This window comes from Pelecanus crispus, chromosome 9 (genome assembly GCF_030463565.1).
Source record: "Pelecanus crispus isolate bPelCri1 chromosome 9, bPelCri1.pri, whole genome shotgun sequence".
NCBI lineage: Eukaryota > Metazoa > Chordata > Aves > Pelecaniformes > Pelecanidae > Pelecanus > Pelecanus crispus.
This window is the reverse complement of record NC_134651.1, coordinates 1,646,482-1,671,598: the sequence shown is the minus strand read 5'-3', so window position 1 is coordinate 1,671,598 and position 25,117 is coordinate 1,646,482. Positions and strand designations below refer to the sequence as shown.

The 25,117-nt window shown below is 39.7% G+C and overlaps 1 protein-coding gene across 1 annotated transcript in view; it reads right to left on the bottom strand.

Moving 5' to 3' along the window:
- Nucleotides 1–2,418: 2,418 nt before the first annotated feature.
- Nucleotides 2,419–25,117, bottom strand: part of MME (membrane metalloendopeptidase) — a 45,885-nt gene continuing 23,186 nt past the window's right edge. Inside the window, exons 12-22 of the mRNA XM_009482669.2 lie at nt 22,962–23,090; nt 21,944–22,042; nt 19,959–20,039; nt 18,869–18,972; nt 16,245–16,303; nt 12,844–12,963; nt 12,049–12,182; nt 9,781–9,846; nt 6,220–6,315; nt 5,749–5,825; nt 2,419–2,518 (exon numbers count right to left, since the gene is read on the bottom strand). Coding sequence (XP_009480944.2) covers nt 2,419–2,518; nt 5,749–5,825; nt 6,220–6,315; nt 9,781–9,846; nt 12,049–12,182; nt 12,844–12,963; nt 16,245–16,303; nt 18,869–18,972; nt 19,959–20,039; nt 21,944–22,042; nt 22,962–23,090 — 1,065 coding nt within the window. The remainder of the gene's footprint in view (nt 2,519–5,748; nt 5,826–6,219; nt 6,316–9,780; nt 9,847–12,048; nt 12,183–12,843; nt 12,964–16,244; nt 16,304–18,868; nt 18,973–19,958; nt 20,040–21,943; nt 22,043–22,961; nt 23,091–25,117) is intronic.

Below are 25,117 nucleotides of genomic sequence, written 5' to 3'. Positions count from 1 at the left end.
TATCTCCAGCAATGAATGTGCTCTTCCAGTTTGTTGTCTGTCTAGCAGGCAAATGAAACGCGAGGTGTGTCAGCAAGCTTGCTGATGCACTATTGAACAGACATTACAACTGACCCGCCTGTACCGACTTGCTCACAGGGCTTTTTTTTGCTATTCTATTCACTAATTATTAGCGATTCTGTGTTTATTGATTGTTACAGTCAATGTTATTTACTCTGTATTTAGTGATCTACTAGTTTTAGTTACTTCCCGAATTTCTTTTGTCCTTGATGAGTGTTACTGTGTCTAGCTGTAAAATGGGGATGGTGGTACTTCCCGTTTCATAGTTTTATGGGCCTGAATTTGTAAAGGATTGAGCTTCATTTGGACGCATCAGGTTGATGATGAAGAGTATAGAAAGTTCTATGGCAAATACATGGAGAGGAGTGAAGAAAGGGGCCCCACAGAGAGGTAAAAACCCTGTCAACACAACTTTGTGGGTTATTCTACTGCTTTTCTCTAACTTCTACTGGTTTTCACTCTGCTTCCCCTTTGTGGTCGGGAGCGACTCCCAGGCAGTAGTGACTAGACAGAGAACGGCGTGGGCGCGAGGCCCCGTGCCCTGGACGTCAGGAGCTTTTGGGCGGGTCTGGAGGAATGTGCTTTGTGGCCGCCGCTGGCCTCGCAGTCTCTCGGTGCACCGCAAGTGGGATCCTTCCGTTGCCCCCGAGAAACTGCGGGTAGAGCGACCGCGCCTCCAGCAGCAAGGGAGCTGTACCGGCTGCCATGGGGAGCTGTCGCTATTGCTCTCGCATTAAGTGTGACTCTTCCAGCTGGGAATTGATGAAAAGGAGTCTATTTTCTGCTCTCCTTAACATACTGTTGGGGAAAAGTCTTGGAAGAGGAAGTTTTCTGCAGGCAATTTTGGTGTGATTTCCTTGGATACTAAATAACCTACTGAGATCTGCTTTTTAAACTAGAACAAAATGTTGTGAATTCTTTTTTGTCATTTGTTATAGGTGTTGAAGTGTGGTGCTCAGGGCAAGTATAGAAATTTACTTGCAGAGAATATGTTTTTTTTGTACTTACATCTTTCATATAAAGAACACACACTGCATTTGGCTCATAATTTCAGTTTATTATCAAAATGTTTTTATCAGATGACAAACTCAGAAAGCTAACAGGAACATAGGTTTTTAAATATACCTATTGTAGCAGTCAGCTGGTAGTTATTTGTGGAAATCTGTTTGCTTTGATATACAAAGCAGTAAGTTCTTTTGCAATCTGCATGAGGATGTTTAATACATATCGCTGCAGATTTAAAGCCTTTTACCTTCATACTTAAAGCTCCATTCTGCAGTCAGCTGTGCAGCTTTACTGATGTGAGGACTGACGTCGATCAGAACATGTACAAATTATGTGCAGGATCAGACCCTAAACACTGAGAAAGTCAGCCTGAACACTTGAATATCGGTGCGCTCCACTGGGAGCTCAGTTTTGTAGACTTTGTCTTATCACCTAATACCATGCTTTACTCAAATTTCCCAGTTTTATGCAGCCACTGATAAAATATATTACAATACTTCAAGTCAAAAGTGTAGCTGAGATTTCAATATAAAAACTGTGATTTATACATTACTAGAAACTTTAAAAAAGACCAACTTTAGAGAAAGCAAGAAAAAGCTTAGAAAACTGTGAAAGGGTCTTTGATCACAATCTTGCAGATTATATGTTCAACCAGTAATAAATTACCTACCATTTCAGTTTGGCTGGAAAGCAGTAAATAAACTGTTGTAAATAGTGACTTCAGATAATACACACTGGAATAATTAGTGAGAAGTTACTTAATTACAGCAGGTCTTTGGACTCCTCTTGTATAAATGGTTTCAAGTAAAAATGAAAACATTTGGTAGAACAGATTTATCGTAACAGCAGAGGGTACAAAGTCTGACACGTAGGATATAAACTGTTGTCTCATTATCACATGATGATGTCTAAAACTGTGTTACTCAGTATTTCCTTCCTCTGCTTAATCAGAAATACGCATTCACCGACCAGTGGGAGATAATGTGTTATACTGTTGACATTTTAAAAAAAAAAAAAAATCTAAGAAGCCGCTGGCCAGTGGGGAACAGGATTAACTACAAGTGAAATGTTACTGTACACTGGCAAGTGATTTACATTCTACAGGGTTCAGTGATAGGAAAAGCAGCCGATCAGCTAGAGCAGCTGACTGCTGTATTGGCATTTGTCCTTCATTTGATGTCTTGATGTGTGATTTTTTTAAAATTTTTTTTTCATTTTTGCCTGTTTATTAAGAATTACAGTGACTACTCTAGCATATTTCCCTCAGTTTTCTTCCCTCCTCCCCTGCTCAAAATTAGTTCAAAATTTCTCTTTTTCTGGAAAGCTTCTCGAGATGCAAGGTTTACAGTTCCGTCACCAAACTCGGCACTTTTTAGCAGGATCCATGTAGTTTGTCTTGGTGCATGAAAAGGCTTCAGAGAACTCCGGAGAGTTTTGCAATGATCCTATGACCCTTTAAAACAAAACAACATCGTCTTGTCATTGTGGCTTACCTTTGCTTAAAACAAACAAGATGACTCACATTTTGTAACTTCTTTTCTTGTGTCACCTCAACATACTGTGCAAAACACCCATATTTCTGCACCCTGACTGTCGCTTCCATTGCACCTCAAGCGGCTGTATTTTCTCTTTTCAGTTTGTGTGGTCCCTACCACAACTCCCCAAACCTGTCCCTTCTTCATTACCGGCTCTCACAAAACTTCCATTTATTTCCCTAGGAACAGGTTTATTGCTTGTCATTAGTTTTCACTGAGAATTTTTTCAGCTGTGTTTTGCTGACAAGTTTCTTGGTAAAGGGAAAGCAAGACCTTGAGGTAGAGGACTGTGGTACAACTTTTCAGTGAACGTTCATTTACATTTTTATACCAATCAAGTTTTAACTAAGATCATACTGCTTCTCTGGGCATTCTCCACAAATGTTTTGAGTGAATGAGTTTCCTGAAAAAAGACTCGTACAAAGAACAGCTTTCAAGTGAATATGAGGACATTCCAGCTAAAGTAGGTTTTCTATGTGTAATTGTGAACATATGTGAACATAACGGCTAGGAGTTGCTCATTCCTTCAGGAATGGAAAGACAGCATGCACATCCTCTGCAGGAAAACAGCTTCAAATGTCCAAACAGATACTGTTACACATTGACTGTGGACCAGGAATTACTTGAAGAACTGTTTCTTTGAGTAATTTGTGATTATGCTCTGAATAATCTTAATCATTAGATTCAACAGAACCAGGAAGTGTCCACAGAAGTTGAGGTGAAGGATCTGCAAGGATTTGACTGGCTCTACGAGATCAAACGCAAGACTATTTGCTCAGTGGTCTCAGGAGCCAGCAGCAGCACAGGAGACAGTGCAGAGAAATGACTACAAAATGTCATCCATCAAAGTGATCTAGCAGCGCTTCATTGCTTTTAAGGACTAGAACTGCCAGAAACAGCAAAAAGTATTTTGGGTGTAATAAAACTCTACTTACATTTGTTATTAACAAGCAGATAAAACAGCGGAGGGATAGGAATCTTGCTTCATTTACTAATATCCCCAGAACTACAGGGATTTGGTACGTAAGCAGGGCGTGACCTGCATCTGTTATTGTACTTGCCATGTATTAATTTTGCATGTTAACGCTCAGACACAGATTCCTTTTTGCCTGCCTTTGACAACTACCTGATCTAAGGCACCTTTCTGTTAACTTACTTTTCTACCTGTCCAGTACTCAGGGTTGTTAGCCCATAAACTAAAATTGTACTATGCAATTAACAATTTTTATGAAGAGCGGCCTGCCCTACCTGTAAGAAGAAATGGTCTGCAGTTAGTGTAGCAGGTGTGAAAACAAACAACAAAAAATCCCACCCCCCAATAAAAAACAAAGGCATGTTGGGAGGCATTGTGACACTAATACTATGTCATTAGGCAGTAATTTTGTGGGTATGTCTCGTGTACTGAAATGCTTTCTATTTTAGAGCTCTTAGGGGGGCCTCATCCTGAAAATTATTTCTCATTCTAAACACGTTAATATGGTTTCTCATTAATATTTGTGCAATTCCACATAAAGTTTATCTAGCCTTTCATACTGATGTAAAAACGGCACAATACATGATGTGATATATCTAAGATATACACAAATACAATTACACAAAGATGCTGAACTAGTGAACTTCAAAGGACTCGTGACTCATCCAAATTAGATATGCAAAGAGGAGGCACAGTTCTGAAGAACTGCTGCAGAGCCTCATTAGCACTGCGACCAAATTCGGCTGATTGTAGGACTTGATGCATAAACTGCCTCCGGGAGAGATCTGCAGATAGTACAAAAACCACCCACAGCGAAATGCCAGTCAAGTAGCAATTGAAGGAACAGTCACTGCTTTCACTAAATATTTGAGTATGTGGGATAAACAAAATAATTCTTTGGTGAAAAGCCATTGAAAGAAAGATACTGGAATTAATGTACTGAATTGTATCGGGAGAGAAATCAGCTATTGTGTACATGAATCCTGGAGATGACACAGCCTTTCAAAGCTAACAGAGATGTTGTGATGTCTACATTACTACTTGATCTCATGGCATTTGACCAAACAAATTTATTAGAGCAAAAACATTGTTACACTACTGATGAATAGGTTGCTCTGACTTAAATTAAAAAGAAAAGATCCTAGTCTGGCCCAAAGACTTCCACGCTGAACAGCCAAGTTTCCTGCATGACTCTGCTGAATTCAAGCCCACCTATTCTTGGGAAGGCTGACTGAGTACACAAGGCAGAATATACAAATTTGCTTATTGCACCACAGCATACAAGTTTTACTGATTGAGGGGCAGCGATATTCCACCTAAAACTCACTTCTGTTACTCTTGCAAGAGAGAACAACTAGTGACCGTGTGTAACACCTGGGGTACGGCGGAGCCCCAGTTCTGAGCTGCAGGCGTCACGAGTAATGCTGTTAACGAAACAGCGCAGAGAGGCCAATCTGCTCTGTTGGAACAGAAGAACATCTTTCTAGCTCTAGATGGCAAAGGCGTTCCTCATTCTAATGACAGAACAGGCTATTGACAGAAGGTCTTTTCTCTCTCGTGTCAGTATTACTGTTTAAAATGAATTCTTCTCCATGCTTGGAAGAGTAAAATCCTTGCACTCCACTGATTAACTGGAGATTTTACCTGTGACTTCAGCGGAGGACAGAAGTCCATCCATAGCCTTTGGTCTTTGAGAACCCTACCAGGAGCTACTGTGGGAGCCAGGGGCCTTCGGGAGAGCGTTGGATTCCAGACACAGTCACTGGGACTCTGCTGTAACAATCACGCACATTTGGTAACAGCCAGGTGATGGTGTTTGTATCCTGTGATGACAACTCTTCAGAGCTCCTCAGTAGTGTGGACAGAATTAAGTTGTATTGTCTCAAGGATGAGGACAACTCCCCCACAGCCTTATGCTGCCTGTGGAGCTGCCTGGGAAGGACTGTGCCTGTGTCTGTCAGCACTGAGCTATGCTAAGGCTGGGGGTCCTAGTGGGCCAGTCTGTCTGTCTGTCTGTCTCTTAACCATCTTCAGTGCGCTATGCCTGTATGTGTGTATATGCCTAAATCTACCCTGGTAAGTGCAACTAGCCTTTTGTGTAGGGTTCTTTAAATTCTGTAGCTAAAAGCTGTGTTGCACCTAGGAATTGCACTGAAGATTATTATATATGCTGACCTGAATTTGCCTGGGCTGTGCACGTCAGTTTTGATGGAGTTCACTGCATATTCTGGTCTGTACGTTCCACACCATACCTACACACATAACAAAGGAAAGCATTTGTTAGCCATAAGATTGTCCAGGAAGAGACCTGCTGTCATTTCACTAATATTTAATTCTGTGAGAATAAATTTCACAGTAAAACATAGAGAGAAAAAAATGTGTGTTTAAAAAAAAAAAAAAAAGTATCTGTTGTCTTGGGCGTAAGAAACTCTACCAGACTTACTCATGGATGAATGAATTTACTTAGAGAAGATAAAAATTGCCTAACAACGATTTATTTTCACTACTTGGTAGTGAACGCTGCTCAGCTTAGCAACTCAGCCAGCTCTTAGTAAATCTGTGAAAGTCAGCCTATTCTTTCTGACTTACTGTTAAAGTGTAACTCAGTGTGATTTTCAAAGCCTTCAGTCAAGAAGTATAGAATACCTGTGCGAAGTTCAGAAAAAACAGCTGCTTATGGTTCATTTTAAGACCAGGAAGGAGTTTTTCTTTTCCATGCTTTTTCACAAAGTTTTCATAGGCCTGTAGAATGAATTGAGTAGAAAAGTTACAATTTCCAGCCCAGACAGTCAAAATGAAATGATGACAAGGAAGAACATGGGTTCTTTGCCATAACTGATCATGGACTACCTTGGCCGTTCATCTTACCGCATGCCACCTTTACACAGGAAAAGACAGGGCCATTTCTTAGTAGTGTGATACCAGTGGCCTGATCAAGACAGTTTTCTCATTGAATGGGCTTTACAGTAGTATTTTACACCAGGTTTAGTGAAGCTGCCCAACTTATAGTGGAATAAACGGTAAGAGAAACAGGCTTAAGGCAGGCGATTTATTGTAGCAAAAAGAAGGCAACGCTAATGGAGTAATTTCAGTAAGACGGGTACATCCAGATAACAAAGTATTTGCTTAACTCTGCACCTTTCTACAGGGGAATAAATTAAGAACGCAAAGGAGGACAGCTGTGTTCTGAAATACAGTAGCTACAGAGAGCTAGCACTCTCCTTCCTTAAGCTTTATAATAGTTAATGTATTAAATTCCATTGGACTCTTACATATTTACCTAGCAAATCCTTTCACAGGGTTAATTAATGACTGCATAAAGCAAGGTGGTTGTGTGTTAAGAAAGTAGAATGTGTTCTGGAATGGAAATGACTGTGAGATTCTGTGACATCAGCTGAGGGGTAGGGGTAGTGAGCCATCAGAAAGCTCTGTGCTAAACCAGCCTCCAAATCATCGGGGTTCAGAGCTGTCCGTGTAAAGATTCGCCCGCAGCAGCTCTGTCTCCTGCAGGTTCTGTGGGTCAGGCATCACTGCCAGCTACCCTCAGTATGTACCTTGCATGGAAAAGCACGCCGCTGTGCTGCTTTCTAAGGCACAGTCCCAAAATGAGCATACCTGGGGTGTCCTGCATGATTTGGGGATTCCCTGTGCATGCATCCCTGGCTAAGTGACTGCACTGGGCAACCCAGCCTGCTGCTGCTCAAGGAGGCACAAATGCTCTCCAAGACAATCAAGATGTGATGAGAGGATTCATTCCTCCCCCAGTTGTTCATCTCATTCCTCCCCCAGCTGTTCATCTTTCCCTCTTCTCGTCCTCCTCCTTTCCATTAGACTTGAGAGATGTGGGGTAAAAAGCTTCAGCTGTGGCAAAAAGTCATTGTTCTCTCCAATTCTACAGAGCACATGTATTTATCCTGTTTACAGGGTTTTTTCTCTCAAATGTTTATCACATAAATGTATTTCATCTTTTTTTTGCCAACTGTTGGGTTAGAGTCTAAAATAAAATGCTTATGGTAAGATACGGTTTCCCTTTATACAATGCAGGGTTCCAGGATCCAATTTTACTACCACAAAATGGATTCTGCAGGGAGAAGAAACCAGTTTTATCAATTATCTAATGTTGCATTATGAAAAGTAGATTTTTTCATTGTGGTTTGGTTCTTCCCCCCCCCCCCCCCCCCCCCCAAACAAATTGTAGAAGACTTTAAAACCTTTCTATAGGAAGAACGGCTGCTTTCATGTTTCTTATGAAGACCATGTGTCAAACAATGTGGTGTTAGCGTATCATACTGATAGAAAGACGCTGGCAAATTGGAGAAATGTTCTGACTGAAGTCAGTGCCAAGTTACTGCATGAGTAAAGCCAATCAAGTGCACAAGTGCACAAGTGCAAGTGGAGGAATGAGCAGTTGACAGGCCTACTGAAAAGGCTCCGGAAGTTTTAGTGGGTAACAAGCTGAACAAGAGCCAACAGTGCCATGATACTGCAAAAAAGGCAAGTGTCATACTGGGATGTATAAACAGGAGTGTCTTATGTCAGATACATGAAGTAATCCTTCTACTCTGCTTGGCACTGGCCAGGTCTCAGCTGGAGCACTCTGTCCAGTTTTGGACACTGCACTTCAGGAAAGATGTGGACCAACTGGAGAGAGCCCAGAAGAAAGCAGCAAGAATGAGCAGAGGTCTAGCAAACATGACCTATGAGGAAAGATTGAGAGAATTGGGTTTGTTTAGTCTAAAGAAGAGAAGTCTGGGCCTTCAAGTATGTAACAGCCTTCACATACGTCAAAGGTCACAGAAAAGGAGCAGACTGCTCTCTGTTTCCACTGTTGAAAGCAAAGACATAATGGCACTCGAACTGCAGCAAGGAGGTGGCGGAACTTCTCTTACGGTATGTTTGAATGATACAGAAATGGTTGATTCTACCTGCTAGGAGGCGGGGGATGGACTAGATGACCTCAAGATTCCTTTTGGACCTTTTTTTACTATTTATATGATGTCGTAATAATTATGATTATCTAATTGTTTTTTCTGTAATACTTCTGACCACCTAATTTTGCTCTGGCTACTCCCATTCCTTTCAGAAAGAGTATCCCTTTTTGTGGCTTTGTACTGTTTTGGTTTTTGTTTTGTTTTGTTTTGTTTTTTTTAAATGCACAAATGTTCCAGTAATTGAAGATCAGACTAATCTAGTATGCCATACTGATGCCTCTTTGAGGCTTCCAAATCATTCTTTAAACTCTCATTAATAACTGTATTTGCCCTCAAATGTATATTTCTAGGGAAGTAAGTGTTGCTGATGGCTTTCTTTGCAGAAGCTGTGCTGATAACTTTGAGAAGTGTGAGTTGGCCCACGCATCCCAGTGGGCACTTTGTTGAGGAATGACAGCACTCCCCAGCTGTTGAATGTTTTGCCATAGAACAAGGCATTCAGGGAAGGAGAGGGAGGATCATGTTATTAAGGCCTGCAGCCATCAGGTTTGCAGGTAACAAGAAGAGTTCATAGGGAAGCTGACTTGCTTCTCACCTCCCAACCTGCATTCACAAAGAGAAGACCTCTGCTGCTTTTACTTTCAAAGCTGGCCAATCTAAGGAGTTAAGTACCTATTTCAGGAAGAGAATGGAAGGAAAGCCAAAAAGCATACAAACGCCCATGGAGGGCTTAGCGCAGGGAGTCCAGATGTTACTGACATCTTTGGATATCTGTACAGGGGACCCAAGTCACTTGTACAAGATGATAATTTGAACAGTGAATAAATAGTGTTTCATGTAGGCAGAGACTGCTTATGGGTCAGAAGAAAGTCATTCTGTCCCTCCTTCCTGGCATACAAAAGCTGGTGAAGACAGATAGCCAGAGGCAGTCAGCTGCTCAGTGTCATCAGTTCAGTTAGGTGATCATCCAAGTGTGATTCATTAAATGTTTTCATTCTACAAATTCCCTATTCACAAAAGGAAAGAATGAAAAAAAAATGGAGAGAAAGAAGTCAGCTGAAAAAGAGTGCACTAGGAACAGATAATGTGTATCCTGAAATAATCAACAGGATGAAAGAAATGCAACAGCTGGTCAATAGTTTTAAACCATGCCTCGATGATGCAACAGGTATGGTCCTGTCCCTAACACAAAAATCAGGTTGTTTCTTCAAAGGCTCTGAAATTAATTTTCTTAATCTATGATGGTTTCAGCTAAAATAGAAAAATGGACACTTACCTTATATGCTTGTCTAATACCCCCATTATCAGCAATGTTTTCTCCTAGTGTGTTGATTCCACTCAGCTGTAAAATAGAAAGGAAAAGTATATTTTGCTGAAAAGAAGAGCTTGTCCAGGACCTGTAATGCCAAACTTTGTGTGTTTTTCACTTTTTGAAGGCAAGAATTCCATTAAAATCTGAAGTTTTAGCAAAACATTATGTCAACGTCTCTGAAAAGTCTTTGCCTCCCTTGTCTCAAAATCCATGCGGATACTATTCTTTTCCCTAATCCTCTTCCTTCCCCTACAGGCAGCTTTCTAGGATCTCATATCTCTTTTACCCAGATTTTCTGATGCTTAGTCATTGTTCATTCATTCTTCCTGTTTTCTCCATGTCTTTAACCCTCAGCTTCTTAACTACGGTTCCAATTAGAGGAAGTGGGCAGAATCTGTCTGTATAGTCTATGAAACAACTGAAAATCCAAACTCCAAATAGTTGAAATTATCAATTAACAGACATCAACAAATCTGCTAGAAAGTCAGTATTTCCCTGCATATTAGGCAAGTTAGGTAGCTCTTTAGTAGCAAGATACATAGAGGATATCTATTTAGCTGTTATAGTATTTGTAAGTCAGTGAAGTATCACTAAAAATCATGAAGCTTTGGTAATGAAGAATCTGTAATTTTTTTTAAAAAAAATTATATTTTTTACCTTTAGCCCAAGATATTGGGCTATGATATTCAAAGCTGCAAAACTTAGAATCATAATTAGATTGAATTTAATGTGTGAAAAAATGACAGAAAAGTATGTTGAAATATTATTCTCTATTTTCAGTGGTCTCTCTATGAGTCCCAACAATTTAGCACACAGATTAGGAAAACCTCAGGGCTGGAAGTTTTATCTCTTCCCTATTCTGTGTGACAGAATATATTGTCAACTTCTAAAAAAAACAGACAGTAGTAGTCAGAGAAATAGCTTCTTGTGTCTTCTCATTCGCCACTTAACTCTAGCAGGTCCCATCCAAGAGAAATTTTGTTCCTTTACAGAAAAACAGGTGGTGGCACAGTTCAGTGCTGCATGTGGTTCTCCAGTGAAGTCCAAAATAAACAAGGTGGATGTTAGAACTAAGCGGTCTTCCACAATGCAGGGCAACTGAGTGCTCCTGCAGTGAAGTGCTTTCCTTTCTTTACTGGGCAGCAATGATCCAGGGGCTGACACTTGCTTGTTGTGTGGAAGATGCAGGACTGAGAACTAAAAACTGCACTGGTGCCGTATGTACCTTGGCTGACAGAATGATGGCAGCTCAGCTAGTAACTGTGGTTGAAATTTGTTATCTGTAGCTTTGAAGTATGTGCACTGCCAGCCTGGGCCAGTAAAATCTCTATGGCAGCAGGGTGGGAGCAGAGTGCAGACGGTTAAACTGTCTCTAGACGATTAAAGCTGGGCTGCGTACTAGAGACAGCGCAGGTGCGTTAGCAGGGCGTTTGGTCACCCCTGAAAGGGCGTGCTATGCAGTGCTGGGTTACGTATACGGGGCTGTCTCCTTCCAGTGGCAGTTTTGCAGCTTGCATTTAACAGGAACAGGACTGGTCTCCTGTTCAGTATGAGTAATTATAATGTCACTGTCACCTGTTCCTGTGAGTTAGTGGAATATTGATCTTGCTGAGACACAGAACAGACCTGATCCTGCTAACTGTTCTGGTGAAATTAGGGCTTCCAGACACAGACGCAGCCCTGAACGCCTAATAACTTTAACTGCAGAATGCTATAAATGCAGTCACATTTAGATTGCCTGCCTCCCCTGAATCTGCATATCATCTTTTCCTCTCCTGCTGTACCCTGATTCTTCTCAGACCTTTTTGCTCTATAGTCCAGATGTTTCTCTTGGAAAGAGCAAGAAACTTTTGAGTGAAGGAAAGCAGCAGGCAGGATTTGTTTTGATGGGGATATGTATTATTTGTGCAACAAGATTTGGGTAAATGAGGTTCAAACTTCCACATTTTTTTTTCTGTTCCTCTGTGGAACGAAAAAAGAACATTTGAGGGCCCAAAAGGCTTCTAGGACTTCCACTCATTCAGAACATAAATCCTGCCTCTTTCAGAACAGTCAGTGTGTGTGTGGAGTTTTCATCACTATTTTCTAAGAATCTCTCTTGCCTTTTTTTGTGTGTGTAGAGGCATAAGGACAGTGTTGGCCATAAGCCAAGAGAGCATTCATGTGAATAAGGGTTTGCATGTGCTTTCTCATTAAAAATAACATTGGTAGTTACAAATAAGTATGACATACATGCTGTCCGCCTGCTAGGTCCCATGAAAAGTTTCCATACTGGTACACCATACACTGGGATAGCTCCTTAAAATTGCGTGCCGATTCTTCAGTCCACCAGTCTACGAGGTCTCCATTCTCATTAAAATTTCTGCCTGTAATAATACATTAACAGAATTACATATGCAGGAGAAAAGGTTTTTGATGCAGTAAGAGGGGTAGCAAGTAAGTATAATCACTCATAATCACTTTTTTTTTTTTGCTAAGAGGGCTGTATTTCAGCAGAGGAGGAAAACAAACGGATTCAGACTGAATCAGAAGATGGGATTAAGGCTCTCTTTGGAAGCCTGGTATGGTTCTGACCTGTGACTCAGTGCTGGATTGATCATAGTGCAGGTCTAGAAATGATCGATGTGGCTGGGCAGCAGGTCTGATAGCTAGACCCTTGGGTTCACACCTGTGCCAGCCTAGTGACACATCCTGTTCACAATCACGTGTAGTCTATGATGGGTTTTCATGTAGCCTTTGGGAAAAGTAAGTGACCAGCAACTAAATTAAAAGCCCTTGTGTGCCGCAGGCCCGCATCCTGGGCTGTTGCTGCAGCCTAGCAGCTACAGGAGTGTCTGTGGGATTCTTTGGAAAGCGCTTTTGGGAATCATCATGGGGAACACTACTGTAAAGCCTCAGAAATCCAGATTTGGTCTTATATATGGAAAATTCATCTTCGTTTTATCTGCCCCTGCAACAATTAAGCACTAAAGCATGTAAAACATTCTGTGCATTGTAAGTTTTGTAAGTAGAAACTCAGTGCCTTACCGTTGTCATCAAAACCATGTGTGATTTCATGACCGATGACCATGCCTATGCCACCATAATTCAGAGATTTGGGCTGGGATGCACTGAAGAAAGGGGGCTGCAAAATGCCAGCAGGGAAGACTGCAAAAAAACCCCACAACACAATTAAGGCACTGCCTCATTACCCTATGTGCGCAGTGTGAACAGACCATTTTTATGGGCTTCTACCAAAGTCACGCTGTTCCCTCAGATTTACCAACAACAATAGGTGAATTGACACATGGCAGTGGCTGTAGGATAGTAGGAACAGATCAGCAGGACTGCTCCCCTACCCCCTCAAGCCTAGGGTAAAGCAGAATAGCTCTTCAGACACTTGCAAAATCATGATCAGCTTTTACTTTGTCTGTCTTACTATTTTACTTTGGAAAAAAACAGTTTACTTTTCCAATTTACAGCACTTGGCATTCTCAGACTCCTATATCATTATTAAATAAACCTCACAACGTCATGCAAAGTGGGAGGGTGTTGCCCTAGAAGAATGAATTATTTGATCATTGCCCCCACCACAAATCAATCTGAGATAGAGGAATTTATTCTTCCACTGAAAATATCAGTAACTCCCACCAGAATCAATAAAAATAGGCCAAGCTGGCAATGAAAGAACTGGAACAAAGAAGTTCTTTTCACTCACTTCTGTGCTCATTTTTCTAGGCTTTTAGGAAACAAATTAGTTAAAAAGAAATCATGTTGCAATTGTGATCTTTTTATAAATGAAGAACTAAAAAAAAAATTCTATAAAATATTCTGTTACACTTTATATCTCACGCAGGCCTTTTCCCCATGCTTCAGCCTGTTGCAGCAAAAAATCCTTTTTGGAAAGCTTGGCTTAGTTTGTTGTTTCTTCCATTATAAATCTGATGCTATTCCTTTAAACCTGCACTCATAGAATCAAGACTTATGTGATCAGGGGTGCTAAATGAACTTTATTTTTTTGCACAGAAAACACTGACTGTGAAAATGCTAGTATGCTGTATTAAACGTACCCTGTAAAAATTGGAAGAAAACTGCATCCATTTGGCTTAGTGCAGCTGTGCTTGCAAACTGAACAGCAGGGAGTGCTTTTTGCCATGTAATAAAGGATGACACTTGGTCCCAAAATAAAGCGTCCGATTACCTCTGCTGCTACTGGAAGTCCTGCTGGCAGTGGCAGTCTTGCAGAGCAATGACATTATTTTTGACGCTGCTATTATAAGAGCCCAGTGGAAGAGAGTACCTGACATCTTTCACCTTCATTTAATGGTTTGTTTGATAAAGGAAGTGGGACAATATCAGAAGCCATTACTGAAGATTAGAAAGAAGTGGTAATTTCATCCCTGGCAATGAAAATAATGTCTCCACCAAATATTTTCTTTGGAAGCCTTCATAAATAAACAAAAAATATTGTTTCATTTCTGTGCAGAGCCCTGCAGGACAAGGTTTTTTTGGTTTTGAGAGACTTGTTTTCAGGAGTTAGACATGGATCATAGTACCTCACTAATGGCTTAGAAAGGACACTGCAATTTATGAAATGTGGATAATAACAATATTTGCAGAAGGGGTATGACAAATCCTGTGAGGCATAATTAATGTTGTAAAATGTTTTGTGACTCTTGAAAGACTGCACCACTGTGAAGAGAGCTGGTATGGCCACAAGATGAGAAACCTCAGTGCTTCCATGCAGTTCTAATCTTTAGCTATAATGGATTTTTTTTTATTATTTCTTTAAAAGCATTTTAATGCTTTCTCTTCTATTTTAAGTTATTTTTAACCATGGATGGTTTTGGGTAGGCTGACATTAGAGATATCAAATTATATATATTTATACTCAAAAGCATTACAAAAAGTTGTACTGAACTTCTCTCTTACTTTTTAAATTTGTTTTTTTCCTTGGTTTAATCTACCAGGTTTCCATTTTCATTTTTCCAACACAAAAGAAGCAGAATTAAATGACACATCAGACAGCGAACTTGAAGTCATCTGGCAGACTTTAGATCTTGAGAACAGCAATTAAGGATGCCTCAAAATGTCTTAAACTTTTCTTAAGCCATATGTAAAAGAATGTATGTAAGAACTTGACTGGATGATCTTAAAGGTCTTTTCCAACCTAAACAATTCTAATTGTTTTAGTGGTGGACTTGGTAGTGTTAGGTTAATGGTTGGACTGGATGATCTTAAAGGTCTTTTCCAACCTAAACAATTCTATGATTCTAACTTTGCATTTAAGATAGCTAATAGGTAAGACCTGCAATTTAAATGGGACTACTTAAAGTAACAGTAGTATGGAGCTCTTCTATACTGTGGTCCACAGTTAGATCTTGAAGTGCTGCAGACAGATAGCTGGTGAGAGATTTTCTGAGTAAACTTTGTCTTTTGGGAAATGCTGATTTCATTGAGCCCCAAATGTTTTGTTCCAACTGTCATGATTATTTTTACATAGAGAAGGTGGTGAATTGCCACGTAAGATTTCTGTCTGCTTGGGACTTGAAGCAGCTCTGGAGCAGCGACCAGATGCTCCTGAAGCAATGACCCCCTAAGTTCCTGGTCCCATGCAGCATGGGACAGTTGGCTCAGCACAGCTCACGTGAAGCTGGTCGCTGTAGTCTGTCATGAGCACTGGATCTTACAGCTGTGTATGGGAAAATGCTGGCGATGAGGAAATAGGAAATGAGAATAAGCTGGTTTTTGCACTAATAGTCCAGCATGATTTCATCATTGAATGCAGAACATTTGTTGCCTGGATAATAGGACATTTTAGATTGGTCTCACTCTCTGTAATAACCCTTCGGGAAAGCAAAGAGTACTGCTTCATGGGAACAGGTATGGGGCTCTGTGATTTTGGCCTACCATGTGAAATGTTACGGGATTCGGAGCAGTTCAGTCAATGAACTGGTGTATTCATTAACAAGCAGGGTGAAATTCAACACCCTTCCCAAAGCCATACCAAATAAGCTTGTACAAAGGGATTGTGAAGGGGCTGTAAGGAATGGAAGCCACGTGTTCTGTATGGCAGGAAGTTCCACGACTTTCTTTTAGTCAGTGTGTCCTTCAGGTGAAAGTGGTCCTGTACTCCCTGTTCATCCCTTAGAACAAAAAGGCTGGGGCCACCAAATTTACTTGGTCATTAAACTTCTAGCCGCTCCACACTGCTATTGCTTTCATGGGTGAATCCCAAGCCTCTGTCCTTGTTCTGCACAAAGGCAATTCAAAACATGAGGAGATGAAAACACTATGAATGAAACCTCTGATTTTGCTGCACTGAGGCCCTTCTACAATCCCCATCATATTAAGATCATTTCACTTCTTGATTTTAAAAATACATGCATATATGTATAAATAATGTGGCCATTAAATCTGTATCCAGTTAGTAAGCTGGTAAACCTTACCTATCTGATTTCTGCTTGCTGAATAAAAAGCATTGACAACAGCAGCTCCACTTATCCACCTAGTAACAACAGAAAAATAAATGTTAGATTTTCAGTTCTTAATGGCAAAGTTAATGATTACTGGAACAAACCTAGACATTGAATCACAGAATAATTGAGGTTGGAAGGTACTTTTGGAGATGACTGTCAAGTCCAAGGCCCCAGTCTGCTCAGCCTCTCATGTGTCAGACACTCCAATACCTTAATCATTTTAGTAGCCCTTTCCCTTCGTTATTCAAACTGATTAACAAAGATACTTAATTTTTGTTTCTATTTCCACTCATACTGCAGTACTGTACAGGAAAAATTTCCCATGTAAAGAAAAAGAAACACAGAACGTGAGGTTATAATGGTATCTAAACATTTGGGGATAACAGAACTTTTTTTAAAGACTGTTTACTTAAAAGGATTTCTGTGTCACCTATCCTTGTCATATATCCAGCTATCTCAAATACCAGTACATTATGAGTATCATATAAGAGACTATTACAATTTTTTCCTTAACACAATTTCTTGAGGAATGAATGCAGGGATCAGCATGAGCTCTTGTGGCAGAGGCACAGCTTGATTCACAGTCCTACGGTTTAGTTTAAGTAATACCTACTTTCCTTGATGATGGCTCTCAGCATTACTTTTGGGTCCGTCTCAACACATGGGAAAATAATGAGTTTTAATTCTTTTTTTCTAGTTTACAGTTTTCCTGGCTTTAATCAGTGATCACCTAATGAAATTCCTAGGATCACAAGCAGGCCTAGTGTTTTGATGTGGGTCATTATGGCACACATTTAATAATATTTCAGAAAAGATGTCAGAGAAAATGAGATAACAGTTCTACAAAATGAAATAGCTGGGCCTTACACAACTGAAGCTGTATTTCCTGGCTCTGTGCTCTCTGAGTGAAATTAATTTTATGATAATTAATTTCTATGGTAATTGATCTATTTGATAACTGTATTGCATATGCCAGTCATAAGCAATGCAAAGTATTCTAACAGTGGCTATTGCCTGATTAAGGGAAGATTAATTTGCAGAATAGATTATAACTTATCAGAGCATAATCAATTGTGGTTGATATTCCAGGCTCACTTTAGGTAATCTTTGAATGCAATTAAACTTATGGTAGTTACTCCTAACTAATATACATTTGTGAGAACAAAACAGGAGTTGTGTTAAATGAAGCTGAAGCAATTGAACAAGCCAAGCCCAAACACAGCTTGATTTTAAAATAGAGCAGAAGTGAGGTGGCTGTTAGGTGAAACATAAATTTTCAGTTAATGATTTGTAAATACAGAACAGTAAAAGCAACAGTTGGAACTATTTATCCACAATAATGCCTATAGTTCTGAAAAGCCTATGTCATAACATAGTATTTGGAAAATTCGTAGTGGTCATTCCAGAGGTGTGAAGTATATACTTCATCTTCTGAAAAGGCAGGAGTTTGAAGATGCAAGGTGACTGACTAGAAAGATTCTGAACAGTTACAGTTTTTGATTTTTTTTTTTTTTTCTTGAAAAAGAAGTCTGGAACAGCACTATGAAAATGATAAAGTAATTAAAAATAGAGATACAGAATCATAGAATAATTTAGGTAAAAAGGACCTTTAGAAGTCATATGGCCTCATGTGAAGCTAACTAGATCAGGTTGCTTAGAGGCTTGTCCATTCAAGATCTGAGTTATCTCCAAGGATGGAGACATGGAGATCTTACAACCTCTCCGGGTTTTGTTTGACCACCCACATGGTGAAAAGTTTCTCCTAACATCTAGTCAGAATTTTGCCTGTTCCAGCTTGTGTCTCTTCCCACTTGTCCTATCACTGTGCATCTCCAAGAAGAGTCAGGCTTCTCTGTATCGCCTCCCATTGGGTAGCTGAAGACAGCAGTAAGACCTCAGCTGGATTTATGTTGAGAAGAGGGTAAGAGAATTAGCTTTGCACAGTCTAAAAAAGAAAAGACTCTTCTCAACATAAATCCAGCTCTGTAGCCCTTGTTCAAATGAACAGTCTTGCAAAGCTAGCATGGTCTATGGTGACCACAGTAATTTTTCTGATTTGATTTAAATTAACTTCCAAAATGGTCAAAGCTGAGACAGGAAGAGTGGCCAGCACAGCTAGGGCATGTGCTGTGTCAGTCTTTTGGTACATCTACGTTCTACATTAGTATTTTAATTCAGAGCAGGAGTACATTTCTGAAGTAAATTCCCACTTATCCTCATTTAATCATGCTTTCTCTTATCTCGTGCAGTCTCTGAGCAAGAGAAATGAAATTCTCAGGGATGAAATTCATTTTTCAGATGAACTTAATTAAAAAGCTTCTCTCCAGTAGTCCACTTAATCCACTCCAGGAGTTCAGGGACCAGACTAGACCTACTCCAGAATACTTAACCTTCTACGCTATCTCCCAGTTTCTTTGCCCTACTTGCTAATGTAGGTCCAGCCTTTGAGAAACGAGCAATGCCCTCTCATCTGTCATCTTCATGGAGGAAAAAGTGCAGAAGGGGGGTCATTCAGTCATCACTGATTACCCTCCAAGTACCTTTTCCTGTGGAAACTGGATGAAAGACTATACACAGTATTTTTAAATACTTACTCCTCTTTGTCCACCTTTTCTCTAAGCTTTTTCAACCTTTTCTTCTGGGTAAATACTAAATTTTGAATAATGTTTTCGAAGTATTCTTCTTCTTTGTAGTTCAACTAAAAAGAAAGAGGGAAAAGTACTTAGTGGTGGTGTTACTGATTTGCAGTAAAACACATGTGGATCTGGAAAATCCAGTCTTAAGCATGATGAGCTAAGCAATGCATCTTTAAGAGTATTTTTTGATCTACGATTAGAACTTGGTTTGCAGTGCTCTGCTACATCACGGAGTTGATATTGTAGCTGGATAGATGTTAGCAGCTGTATAATTTTTTCCAGAGATCTTTATTCCCTCTTTTTTTATATATATATATTTTGACTGGAGTTCAGCATTTGTTGCTTTTGACCCTAACCTCTGGGAGTTGCCTGCTTGAAACCAGTAGCTACCAGCTTAGTAAGCTGCAATGCCACCTTAGAAAGAACACATGAATAAGGCTCAAATGGTTTTAAAAAGCATACTTTGGTTATATGTCTGTATTTTTCAAAATTAAAACTTTGACTTTGAAGACATATACTGCCTGAACATACATGCATACTACATACATTAATGGAGTTACTCTTACAAATGAGCCTACAAGGTAGAAGAACACTGAGGTCACATTTTGCAGTGAAAAAGCTCAGATGCAGTTTAAATTATATGGGTCATCCAATGCCATACTTCAGGGACTCGTTCCAATCCATGGATAAATAGGCACAGTTACTAAGTTATGTGTACTTGCATCCATTTCAACCAGTGTTACATCAATCTGTGGCAGATTTAGAAATACTGGACCGAACACCATTGGCTCCATGTTTTATTCTAGCATAATTCCTCTAGAATTTACACATTCCCTTGAAAGACCATCAAACACTTACCACCATCTGTACCGGACCAGCTGTACTACACTGGCTTTTAATACATCCTTATTCACACCTGTGCAACTGAGCACAAGATTGAGTTATTCTGTGCAGATGCATATGGTTCGGCTTGGCCAAGAAGGCAAATTCACCATTTTTTTTCTCTTAAGACCCTTTTCTCGTTATACTGCTTATTGCGGATACTTACCTCCTGGTACTCGCTGTTCAGCTTATTGTCATCAGTCACGATCTCATCTGGATAACCAATCCTCTCTCTAATTGCTCTTGCCTAGGGACAAGATAAGTTGATAGCCATAGCAAATCCAGCCATATTTTTAAATCAATCATAAATTATGTAATAAATGAAATATGGAAGCAACTGCAGAAAAACCAGGATGTTAATTATATATAGTTTTTGTTTACATTTTTTATTCATTGAAAGCACTGTAAAGTTTATGGTTAACCATAATAATGGAAAATTCTAGAAAGTATAATCTGTTCCTTCCTTTGTAAGTAAATTTACAGAAATGTGCACAAGACAGCCAAACATACTTCAACTGTGCTTTTGAGTACAAAGGCTGGTTTAAACAAACAGTAGAAATCCTGAAATATTTGACATATTTTACAGCATCTAAAATAGAAATAAAATTAATAACTGGATGGTTTTTACCTTCAGTACATTATAGGAAAACACATTTACAAACTTCCAGAAATTTGTACAGTTTGACTCAGTTTGGGTCTGTATCCATATTTCTGAACTAGCTCCCACATCTACACTGCAGTGAAATAATTTATTTAAACGTTCCCAAATTTCAACACTTTGAAGTCCTGAACAAAGTTTTTTAACCCAAACCTTGCTCAGTTTCTTTTGATAGCTAAGTATTGATTTGTATTTGATGGCAATGTCAGGAGTAATTAAAAAAACCAAAGAACAAATGATTCTTTAGCAATTCTTTCTACTATTTCCATACAAATACGTCTTAATAAATTTAGGAGTAAAATCACATTATTTATACAAACAATTTTCTGATGTAGGCTATTCCCATGAACAAGTGACCATTATAAGCAACATGTGGAGTGTGTGTGGGTTTCTGATCCTAACTTTTCAGACAGTTTGCATCTCATTTTGTCAAATTGTTCAGAATAGTGGAAGTATTTCATAGACTTTGTACATGTACTGTCTAGATCTAACCACAGTACAGAATTGGTTTAAGATTTTCAGTTTACTTCCTGACTTATGCTGCTATTCCTGATTTGAAGTTACTGTGTGGTTGTAACCGATCAATATGTGTAGCTACGGAAATAACACCAGGAGTGTACATAAGCACCAGTTCATATAACTGCATCTTTACTGTCTGATCACATCAGAATCAGTAGAAGCTCACTGGATGCCGTGACTGTCTGAGCTGTCTGTTGCAATCGTAGCTTTTTGCGAACTTTACAGTCTAGAGTTGTTTGATGAACCAGTAATATTTTGATAGTTATTTTAAATGTTGTTTTCTAAGATTTTCTAACACAAAATTCTGGAGGAAAATGCCAGGTCCTGCTCTATAATTAATAAAACCATGATATTTTCCAAGCTTTTTTAAAATTAAAATTTAATAATAAATTATCATTAAAGATGCAAAATTGAAGATTTTTTGTTATTTCTACAGTGCAGCAAAATACAGATTTAATAAGTAGTTCTTTCAGTTGCTCCACTCCCAATTCAGGGCTCTCTACAACTGATTTCTGTTACTTGCTCTAGACTTACATGACCTGTCTGAAGCTACATCTTTCCTTAAAAGAGAACTCACTGCTGACGGCCAGCCTGTGGTTTGACTTTCTGGTTTTGTCCTATCGCTCCTAATAGCTGGTCAAATCACCATAAATCATTCCTTCTCATTTTCAGCATTATTTTCTTGTAGGTACTCATTATCTAGCCCCTTAGACACTGATTTGCCTGGAAAGTCTTAATCTTGTATACAGATTCTTCCTATTGTGTGCACTTATCTCCCCAGAGGCCCCTTCCCATGCAATCTGGATCTGATATAGGAAGTCTATAAGCTGCTGTGCCTAGATAAGCACAAATACATGTGGTTTTGTATATAAAAGTGTGATAGATGTTACTGCTTATTTTTTCCAGGAAAAACAATTGAAATACTGATTTTTATAGAAATACACAACATTGCCAATATTTAAGATTTAACTTACTTTTTGTTCTGCTTTCTTTTTGGTTTCTGCATCCATCCAGGTAAGTTCATCTAAGGTTTTTATAAAAACATCACGTATATCTGCAATCATTTCCTCAACCTTGGAAAAAACAGCAGTACGTTACAAAACCACATAAAATGATCCAATTATTTTTCCACAGTCATAGTTTGTTTATTACGGACTTGGTTTTCCTGCACGAGCTGCTTGAGTGTGTGTTGCTTACGGGCCACACTCAAAATCTGGAGCTAAGTTATGTAGTACTTTTAACCTGTCCTGTGGGAAGAAAGGGAATGGGCATGAGCTCGCAAGGCAATGCACTTAGGTTACAAAAAATCTCAGGTGTCCATCCGCTGGATGTTGTGCATCTGATCAAATTATTGCGTATATGTCAACCACAAAGAATGGTACATCTTAAGGCTGGATTACAGGAGGAGTGATAGGAGGAAACTAAGGCTTAACTCCAGGTTCATTTTCAGTGATTTTCTGTGTGACTGAAGACAAACAGAAATATCCGATTGTCCCTGCACCCCACGTTGGCAGGATGGAAGAACAAGCAGTGACTGTTCATTTCAGTAGGTGCTGTTCCTCGGGCGTGCGTATTGGCTTGTGCACGGTCCGTCGCTAACGTGCCAGCGGTGCTTTAGGCTCAAGGCTGGCTCACAGAACAAGCGGAGCAGACAGATGCCTCTCTCCCTCCAAGTACGCACACGTCATCTTCATATTTCACACGTTACTTCACACCGTGGTCATTTGCTTGGAAAGCAGGCCAGCTCAAGACAAATAATGCAGAAGTACTTAGGTGCAAAGGAGCGACTCTCCTAGCACATATGTTCTTGTTACTCCTCAGCGGTACACTGACTGAGAAGCAAATCTGAAGGTTAGGTTTTTTATAAAGTGAACCTGCTATACAGAAAAGGTTAATAAAAAGTGTAATCAAAGCTGTGTGAAGAACTGCGTGGTAAGTGACAATTAAGTGACGCTTAGATGGCACACGGGCTAAGTTTGCTAAAATCTTTACCACATGTTTACTGTCTCCAGCAAATGCTTCCTCTACGTATAATCGTCCTGCTGCATTCTCCATGTTGCCATTGACATAGTTTGCGCAACGCCGCCAAACAGCAGTTTCTGATGTTGTGCCATAAAGTGCCTGTGAAACACAAACATCAGGTAAAATAGTGACATCAGGGCCCACATGAGGTGGAGCAGAATGGTGACTGGCTGGCAGATGTGTGTTTCAGAGGAGCCCAGTTGGCCTTAAATACATGCATTTAATTCAGATTTGCGTTTATGGCAGTTAGGTGGACTCACTCTATAACGGGAACATCTGTCACAGGCTGAGGAAATACAACAATCGTTAGCAACATTCTTTATCCTTCCAAAACAGGAAAGGTAAAGAGAAGAAAACTACTCTAAAAGCTAAGCATGGGAGAGGTTAAAGAGGAATACCCTGATGCACAGCTTATCCCTATTGCAGTTCCAGCTCTGACAGGGCCATTGTGATTATGCAGCAAATTAATTTCTCCAGTGGTAAGATTGTGTTTCCCACCCAACCAGCAGCTTCTGTCAGAGCCTCCCCACTTCGGGAGCTTGCAAAGTAGAAGCTTGTTTACTCTATATGATGTTGTACAAGGATTTTGTCATCATAACGTATAAATATGTGATAAAGCTGAGTGGATAACATAATGGTATGACACCTGAATGCAAGGAATAGAGCAGACAGTGTCATATAGGGCAACTCTCTGAAATCATATTGTATAATGAAGTTTATATTCCATAATGAAGCAGCTCCCCATCTCTTCAGAGGTAGCGATCAATAACTTTTGGTGTTAAAAGCTCTGCAACTGCTAAACCTTGAACTGAATTACTTGTATTGAAAAGGAAAATGACTAATGTTTCTTTTCACCCTAAAGCATTAGGGACACAGGAATGGTCTTCTGAAAATGTTACCAGTACAACACAGCACAGAGATACCTACTGCAGCTCTCCCTGAAGAGCCTGTGATGTTGGAGCTTTTTGTAACTCGTTACTGACAAATAGCTGAATAGCTTAGAAAATCTGTCAGTCCTTAATCTGTTTCTTTCTTAGATACTCCCTGCACACATACAGGCTGCATCCGTAGTCATTTGCTTACACAGTAAAAGCTTATATAGCAAAAGTAAATACAAGCCCTCTCCCCCAGAACTTAAAGCAAAAGCAGTAATAAACATAAGCAGTACTGAGCTTAATTTAATAACCAGTTCAGAATGACTATGCAGTGAAGAGTCTGGTAGGTCACTTTGTGCTGCTCAGGCTTATCCTAGTCAATCCTAGTTCACTGGCCTCAGCATGATGTGGGTAGAGGGCTACCTGAGACCGTGGTGGACTTGCATCAGACCAGGATTGCCCTTCACAGGAACCCTGAGATAGACTCTTTTTAGGCAAGCCCAGTTTCACCCAAGGTGCACAAGAAAAAAAGAAGTGGTGCTTTCTACAGCAACAGAAACGTACCTGCTTATTAGTAAAAACAACATGCAATTAAAACACATTACTGTGGATTTGTACATGCACAGTGCTGATGCATGTGAAATTACATCTCCTGATCTCATGGGGCATAAATTCTCAGCTACAACATTGTAGGGAATGCAGTTTTTTTCTCTTTAAAAAAATCCTGGGGAAAAAAGAAAGATACTGATGTGTTTCTTTGGTGGGCGTAACTGTATCCTGAGGACAGAGTTCCAGTAGCTGTAAGTATTAAACTAGTGTCATGATACTACTCTGAGTGCTCTTCCACCCCCGCATCTGGGCTTCTTGGCAGTAGATCTGCTGGAAGGGCACAATTCTGAACAATATTTGACCTTGAGATGGAGAACCAAACATAAGTGACTTAGAGGGACAGCACAGCCCCTCAGTAACACATATAGGCCCATCTATACGTGCAGTGTAGTCATCTGATGAGATCTTTTTGATGATTTCTTAAGGAAGTGGTTGCAGATGCAACAATCTTTCTGCTAGGACTCTGGCACTTTCTGTAGCACATTTTAAGCACTCTGTATTTAAAGCAAATGGAGTTTTGAATGAGTAAGTGACCAATTAGCCGCACAACCCAGAAAAAAAATGGTATGGGAGATGCATGGAATGCCATAACTGCCCTAACATTTATATTTGAAAGCAAACTTAACAAGACAAATACTGGTT